Consider the following 8,660-nt stretch of genomic DNA (forward strand, 5'->3'; position numbering starts at 1 on the left):
TGTCTTACGTAATGAATACCGCACTTATGGCTCATGAAAATTGATTGTTTTTTTGCATACGTGTGCACAAACATTAGATCTAAAAATTTTCTGTGGGTTTTTTTTTCCTAAACGAATTAGAAAATTTTTAATGAATTTTTTCCTGAGGTAACATTCAAGTTTGCGAAAAATCCGGGAAAATCCACACTCCACACACCACCAACAAAAATCTATTCCATATATCAAAAATTCAACAGACAAATTTTTAGTATTACCTCTTCTCTTCATTCTGTGAAAATTTCATGAAGATTGGATGAAAAATGATGGAGTTATTGAAAAAAAAGTATAGAGAAAAGTAGCATTTTGAGAAAACGGCCGATAAAGAAAAGAAAATACTGACTTTATGAGGAAATGGCGGTTACAAACTTGCCCGGTATGGGGAAAAATACGGTTTTGGGGGGTTCTTATGCCATGAAATAGTTGTAGGAGGGGCTGTGAAAGCTAAATATGCCTACAACTCTAATTTCATGATTTGGAGCCGAATTTTGATTTTGGATGTGGCTAGATCTAAATATAGATTTATCTATGTTTTGCAAAATGATTTTGCACTTAAGTAAGATCGGTGACATGAAATGTGCACTTGGTCCCCTTCAGTCACATCTATATTGTTCTTTTTATGTTGTACAACAACGACCAGAATACCATTCACACCTTGTTTGTTAGAGGGAAATTACACAGTAAACAAACATCAACTGAAAATTAATTTATTGGCTTCCCATACTTTTTACACGAAAGCACAGCTACCGATGACGATGACGAGTACCTCATTTTCGGGAAAATCCGTTTTATGTAAAATGTAAACATTCTCGCGTCAAAGCAGGTAGGCTTATGATAAACCGATTTGATCGTAATATAAATTTTGCTTTTTTGACAACTTTTAACCCATTTTAAAACAATTTCCTCCACGATTTCGAATACCGATTTTTAATGTGTTATTACACGCAATTTTATTCGTCGAATCATATACGTTTGATTTTTGTTGCAATTTTTATTGGGTCTACTTTTATATTTTTTCCACTAATATAAATTATATAACAATATTCTCTTTTTAGACTTCATATCTGGATAGGTGTCAATCAGTTTTAACAGTCACATTCACACAAAAAAAGCTTATAGAAGGTCCAGGATTAGCAGTCCTTCGTGAATTTTGGCTGATTTTTATAGCGGATGGCAGTTTTCGAAAGTTTGGGGATAATGAAGCAAAAGCGGATTCCCAGGAGTCATTCGAAAATTGTGTTTCTCACATGAGTTGTTATATCTTATGCACCACCCATATAATCTGTAATGTGCCTTGAGGACGGAAGGAATTAAGTAGAAACCTTAGCTATGTAAGACGTCAAGCTATTGTATTTGATAGAGGGCCAATATCAAAATGAATTATGGGTCAACATGATGGCCTAGATCTAATCTTTTTTTCTGTTTCAATGGAACTAACAGGACTGTGTTGCTGTACCCTAATCCGAAACGGGCAATGCCCAAGGGCAAAATCTTCTTACAAAAAGCCAATCCTAGTTTTCACGGCTGCGTGGCGCAGGGATACCTAATGCATGTATCATGTTGTCGTTTCTTTAACGATCTCAGAAAAAAAAAATACTCGTCAACTGTACAGGGTAAACCCTAGGCCTAGGCTATCTAAACATGATTCAAAATTACGATTGATGAATGTAGATTTGTCCAATGTGGATTTGATATTCCCAACAGTTATGGAACACATATACATGTAGGGCCTCTAAGCGGCATTTCACCTAAAACGCGCTTTTATAGACTATGCTGAAGATCGTGGATATGCAGCTACTGTTATTCAGATTTTGTAAAATTTGGACATAATTCGACTACCACATTTCCGGATACCCATTGCATTCTGCAGTTTTATAAAATGGAAAGGGGGAATTAAGGGTGTCCCTTGCGATAAGAAAATCTGACACTCATACAAATAGAATATTAAAATTATCTCATTTGGCCCCACCGCGAAACTGAAGACTTGGTAGGCCAGGCCTATGTCAGATAAACACCTAATCTAATGTTTTAAAAAATCTGGAGAATCAGGGCAAAGGTCTCCCATAGAATCAAGATCTAGGCCGTAGTCCAGGCACAAACAGAAACCAGTTGGGTCGCATTCTGTGGCATTCTGTGGATTCTGCTTGACCAGTGCAGAGCAGTGTCGGGAGATAAAATTGCTTGTGTGGTCAGGTTTCTATAGTCCATAAAGGGGATTATTTTAGTCATGTCGCAGCCGAAGAAAGTATGCATCGTGGGCTCTGGAAACTGGTAAGTGGTAGGCCTATGTATTGACTGAAATTCTGTAGGACTGAAGGGAGGCCTCACGTTGAAGTCGATGCTGAACATTGAAAACAAACAATTTGAGATTTTCATTTGAAATCTACACCATTCATTAGTTTAGCGGCTAGGCTTAGGTAGGTGCAATCAAGTAGGTAATTATTGTTTCATAGAACTTTTTTTCTAACTGCCACCACATAGAGTCTAGATCTAGCTAGATCTAGAAAATATAGATTAGCTAAAATCTAGATCTAATGCTCATATCATTTTGTGGCAAGTGCTATTAAAATCTAATGATTAATCTAGGCTAATAAGCCTAATATAAAAAAATAAATAATAGGCTAGGCCCAGTTTCTTCATTGTTTATACCAATATTCATTGTATTTATTAGGAGGAATCATTCCATTCATTATAAAAACTATCCTAATCCTAATTCTCACTATTTCATAAATTAAGAAACCAGAAGTAAAAACCAATAGCCTACTTTTAAAGTCTTTTAAATGAATATATATTAATATAAAATGAGGTTATGGGTTGGTAATCAAACTTGCTCTAATGACAATTTGACCTGCTTTATTGGATGTTGTTTTTTAGTAAGTGTTTTATTACGGCGCTCACAACAACTGCATATAAAAGGATAATAAAATAAGGTCATGAGAGCGGGGTGTACACATTAGATATTTTCAGTTTGGTAGATATTAATTTTGAATTTTGCCCAGGTGACAGCTGAAGCCTATCCTATCGATTTTGTACCACCAAGGGATCTTGAACATGCACAATGTGCACATGGGACCTCCGAGATTTTTCGCCCGTATCTGAGAAGGCTAGGTGTTCGTAGAATCTTACCTACCCAAAGATCAGGGGTTTGGCTGAAAGATAGTAAGAAGGACCCAAGGAGTCGCAGAAGAAAGGCTGTGCACGGAAAGAGTGAGAGGAGCCCAGAGGCCAAAGGAGGGGGCAAAGGGGGATGGGGGCGAAAAGTGAAGATGAAAGCAGACGACAGAACACGGCTAGTTAAAGAGCTGGAAAGGATGTGAAAGGGGAAAATTATAAAGAAGAAGAAAATTTTCCATGGCTGTCAGGTTTCGAACCCAAGACTTTTATTGAATGAGAGGTGAACACTGTAACCTCTAGATCACGTGAGCTCTCACAACTTCCTCCTCACAATTTCTTCCTCCTTGCGAGTTTTTTGTGACAGTGTTATAAAATCCGAGTGTTCTAATATGACCACTTTTCTCTGACAATGTTCTGAGATGATGACTTTTCTCCTCAATCTTTGATGGTCATCTTGGACAGGTCGAACCATTTCTAAGACAAAACCTATACAAATGACCACTTCTCCCTTTTGATTTTAAAAAAGAAATAATACAATCAAGCACACAAATAGTGAAATAGGCACATGACGAACAGATTTTCAGGTCCTGAATTTTTTCTAATATAGTATTTTTAAAATTAAAAACACGTCACATTAATATAGTGAAATTTGTGCTCAACAAAAAGACTTTTCTTATCTTCTGATTTAACGTCAGTGGCCTAGTAAAGTTGTAAAGGCTCTCAGACTCGCAACCAAAGGGTAGTGGGTTCGGATCCTGTCAGGGACTTAGCCTACATTGTGTCCCTTGGAAAGGCACTTTACACAAATTTTCCTCATTTCACCCAGATGGGAATGGGGACCTGGCTATAGACAGCGAAAGAACTTGTCAGTGTTTGAGGGTGTACTATCAGATGCAATGCAACTCGCTCCCCATGACGTCACGGCCCGACCTGCGGAAAGTTCGATCCTTAACTCGTCCCCCCTTTTGTAATCAAATAGTTTTTAAAAGGACAGAAGTAGGGTAGGGAAACTGGTAAATGATCATTCTCCTTCACATCTCTGAGCATTGAGTGCGTGTGTTTGTGTTGTTAATTTGAAGTACAATGTTATAGGGAGGTAGGGATAGGATGTCAAAGAGGGTGTGTATACTTCATTTTTTGTCGAATATTTCATCCACACACGCAATGCAGGTATAGACAATAGACATTGGAACAAATTTAAGTTGTGCAAGTCTTACAAGAACTTCTCAGTTTGGATCTGAAGCTAACCAGACTCAGTTAGCCAGCCTTTTCTTCCCTTTTGTTTACCATTTCATTAAGACTTGTTCATGAAAAATAAGGAACTGTTACTTGCTTCTTTTACACGAGAAAAAATGGACAAAATACTGTTTAGAACTTCTTAATTGAAATTGACTTTCTTTCTTTTGTTTTGAACAGGGGTTCAGCAATTGCCAAGATTATTGGGAATAATGCAGTGGAAAACCCCAGTAAGTTTGACCCAGAGGTCAACATGTGGGTGTTTGAGGAGCAGGTGAATGGGCAAAAGCTGACAGAGATCATCAACACACAACATGAGAACGTCAAATATCTGCAGGGAATTACACTGCCGGAAAAAGTGGTGAGTACTCAGCTCAACATTATAGATGAGCACGTTCTTGTTAAAAAAATCAGCAGGAAGGAAAAATCTTTTCGTTGCAAGATACATGCATGTAAGGAAATGTTTTGGGCCTAGAAATCTGTTCGCTATGTGCATGTTTCGTGTTTGCTATGTGTGCATGCTAGACAGTACATGATTTTCTGGAAAAAATAACTTTGGCGCCTTGCTTTTACCACGTGCTAAGTGACTTATAGTGTTAATGGGTTTATTTTTTGCTCATACCATTATTTCTAGTGGTTGCCACAATCATACAGACTTTCTACCTGATATGGCTCCTTGTTTCTCAAACAGTTGAACCAGCTCTAACAGTCACCTGTCCAACACAGTCACTTGTAAAAATGGCCACTTCCCATTTGCCCCATTATGCTGCCTTTTTTTCAATGGTATGAAATGCCACTGTCCGAGAAGTTCACCTTTCTAAGACAACCACTTTTCCTCTGAACAAAAGGTGGCTTTGACAATTCCAACTATAGCTGTTTTATCGTAGGTTGTGTGACAGGTTTCTGACCGTACCTAAATGTCATTGTTACAACTTCCTTTGTAACTACTGTCGAATCTGCTTTAATGACCATATCAATATCATTATTGCCTCTCTCACTTTGCACCAGGGTATAGGCCACGAACAAGCACTTTCCACCTTTCTCTATCCTGGGATAACCTCTTTATGTTATTCCCCATGTCTTCCCGCTTTTCTAATGACCACATGCCAATGGCAATACCTACTCAAACAACCGCTTCATGCTCCACCCGCACTTTTTTTCTTTCAAAACATTTTGGGAGACTGTCCGAGAGGACTCCCTGTCTAATATTCCGTGCACAGTGCCAATTGGATCTTTTAGGTTTGGGTCGGGCCCAGCCAGATTATCCTTCATGGATAGGCAAAAAGCTGCCATTTTGACACAATACAACCGTTTCGACCCACGACTTTGAAAAACAATGTGTTTGATTTTAAAGCTCACCATCGAAATTTGTTGAGTTCTGTTGCATTGTGCCAAAATGGTAGCTTAGTTTTTGCCCAATGTCTGGCTGTCCCCAACTCAAAACTGATGAATTAGAATTTGATTGGCAGTGTGCATTTGGTATAAAAGATGACCACCTTCCTTTTCAGCATCTTGGACAATCAGTCAATCAATGCCTTTCACCCCTGGCCCCATACAAGCTCCTTCCATTTATCTCTGTCTTGGACAGTTTCGACAATATTTGATCCAAATTGTGCAGATGGTTTGAGGACCCATTGATGGTTCCTTTTTGTCTTTTCTGTCCGTCAACCTTACTTGTCCCCTGCACTAAATGACGATAGTTGTGTCATTGTGTTTTTTTCTTACTCAAACACAAAACTGTTGGTTTTGTCTGTCTTGTTTTTCTTTAATTTTAAAGCTTGTAGTCAAATGGTCCTTTGCGTTGACATGCATCTCTTTACTGTATATAGTTTGTTGAATGTAGGTTGCTCAAGTTTTACATTTTCTCATTTTGGATCAGAGGTTAACCCGATTCAGTTGGCAAGCCTTTTCTTCCCTCTTGTTTACCATTACGTTAGTCATTAGGACCTGTTTATAGCTCATATGGCTCGAGGAAATTTCAAAAAGCTCTTTTTGGTGGGTGGGTGGCTGATGCTAATTAAATAAGTCGAACCTGATCTGACGGCGACCTGTACAAACAACCTCTCCCCGCCCCTACCCTCCTTTTCCTTTTGTGTTTTTTCTAACATTATAAATGACACTGTCTGAAACGGCCACCAAGATACCCACTTTCTCCTTACCGACTAGGGGGTGGGTCGTCTGAGACAGTTTCAACTGATAAACAGTTCAATTCCTGTCTCGTTTTGATCGAGTAGCGTCATTCTCTCTGATTTGATGTGATGTACCCCACTAAAAAGGGGTGGGCCAGACAGACAGGGCTGTAAATAATTGCATCCGTATGGTGGCCATAAAACGTGGACAACTTTATCTCCCACCCCCTTCTTCCCCCACTAATGAAAGTAGACTTTTTAAAAATAAGTAGCCATCAATATTGGCAAAGTTCAGTTGTTATTGTTTTTTTGGTGGTGTTTGTTTGGGGGGGGGGCGGGATGTTTACCAAGAAACATTTGTGAATGAGCCTTAGCAAAATTTAGTATCTTTTGACCTCGACAAAGAAATCCTTGCCTTGTCCTACATGTGGGTAAAAAAGTTGTAGGGATGGGGAGGGGGTGGTTTTGTTTCACTACGATGAACGGTGCAGTCTCTCTGAGCAGTCTTGACCCCCTTCATAGCCCGGTATGCACATATACCAGCGGAATTTTCCATTGCTTTGTGGCCCACATTAGTACCTACAGGTTTTGTGTTTGAGTATCTGAGATAGTTGACTTTTGACTGTATATGTTGTAGCCTAGCTGGCACTGTGCCGTTCTGAGGACTCGTTTTTTACCGAGTACGTGATACTGCACCGGCGTCTGCACACACACACACACACACACACACACACACACACACACACACACACACACACACACACACACACACACACGCACGCAAGTACGCACGCGAGCGCGTATTCATGCCCACAAGCATGCGCGCACACTGACATACACCTGACATACACACACGTGTGCGCGCGCGCACGCACACACACACACACACACACACACACACACACACACACACACACACACACACACACACGCACAAGGTGGAAAGTGGTCATTTTGGACAGTTTGCCGTTGGAGTCAGGTTCGACAGCACTTTCAAGAAATACTCATGTTCAGCTACTTTTTACTCCTTTGGAACATAACAATTAATTATCACCATCGTGATTTCCACATCGTGATTTCCACTATTTAGGATGCAAAAATTGATTCGCTTTGCGAGGGCTACCTGAACCCGATTTAATAACGCCACGCTTCCGTCGATTTGAGCGACGCTCTGGTTAAAGCTCAGTTGGTGTCATGCTGGACTACGGATTAATTAGATGGCCCTTGTTCAAATGCCAGACAGGGCTTTCTTAAGCTCAGGTCTGGGTTTTCTGAGCCTAGGCCCAGGTCGTTGTATGGAATTTTGATAGGATAGCCTAGCTTTCAGCCCATTTGGCTCGGTCCTATCGGAGACAGAGATGGAAGCCCCGGCTCTCTGGAATAGCCGGAAGTTAAACCAATACACTTACGTCAATTGGAGTGTATATATTTTCACAAACTAAAGCCAAAGTTTAGACCCTGTGCGTTGCTTGAAGGATGTCACTGATAGCCTACGTCCTGTGTCTTTTTGTTCCCTCTACTGTATTTTGCCTGTGCGGGTGGTTGGAGGGCGCCTCTGGTAGGTCTTACTTCTTAACTTTCCCTCTGTTGTTTCTGTCTGTCTGTCTTACTTTTTCCCATCACTACATGGCCATTATTGTGTCTATGTGCTTCTCTTTACTCAAATGAAAAAAAGTATTTTGCGTGTGTGTCTTGCTTTCCCTCTTTTCGAAACGACCATTTTTTCCTGTTCAAATGTTGCCGTTTTATTCGTACTAAAAATAATAATGATAAAGATTAAATAAAGTTTTTAAGTTATAAAATGTTACATCTGTAAAACGCTGCTATCTGTTGGCGATAAAGTTGATGGGTGACTTTAAGGGATCTTTGATCTTGAGAACAGATTCTGACGGTTTGATTAGGGGCAATTAAAGAAATACATGTACATATGTACATATAATATATGTACATATGTATAATTTTGTGATACGCTCGACATGTTGACAGGTCGTGTAATGTAATAATGGTCGTGGGATTGTTTTGATTGCAGATAAGAAATACAGCATAACTTTCGTTTTATCTATTTCTTTCTGTCTCTCTTTCTCCCTCACGCCCCGTCTGTCTGTCTGCCACTATCTCTCCCTCTCTCTCTCTCTCTCTCTCTCT

The 8,660-nt window shown here is 39.7% G+C and overlaps 1 protein-coding gene across 1 annotated transcript in view; it reads left to right on the forward strand.

Annotated features, from left to right (window-relative positions):
- Positions 1 to 2,091: 2,091 nt before the first annotated feature.
- The window catches only part of LOC101850965 (glycerol-3-phosphate dehydrogenase [NAD(+)], cytoplasmic), a 29,578-nt gene continuing 23,009 nt past the window's right edge, over positions 2,092 to 8,660 (forward strand). The window contains exons 1-2 of the mRNA XM_005101382.3: positions 2,092 to 2,307; positions 4,567 to 4,747. Of these exons, the coding sequence (XP_005101439.1) occupies positions 2,264 to 2,307; positions 4,567 to 4,747 (225 nt within the window). The 5' untranslated portion in view covers positions 2,092 to 2,263. The remainder of the gene's footprint in view (positions 2,308 to 4,566; positions 4,748 to 8,660) is intronic.

The sequence above is a fragment of the Aplysia californica genome, unplaced genomic scaffold (assembly GCF_000002075.1).
Source record: "Aplysia californica isolate F4 #8 unplaced genomic scaffold, AplCal3.0 scaffold00281, whole genome shotgun sequence".
NCBI classification, from domain to species: domain Eukaryota; kingdom Metazoa; phylum Mollusca; class Gastropoda; order Aplysiida; family Aplysiidae; genus Aplysia; species Aplysia californica.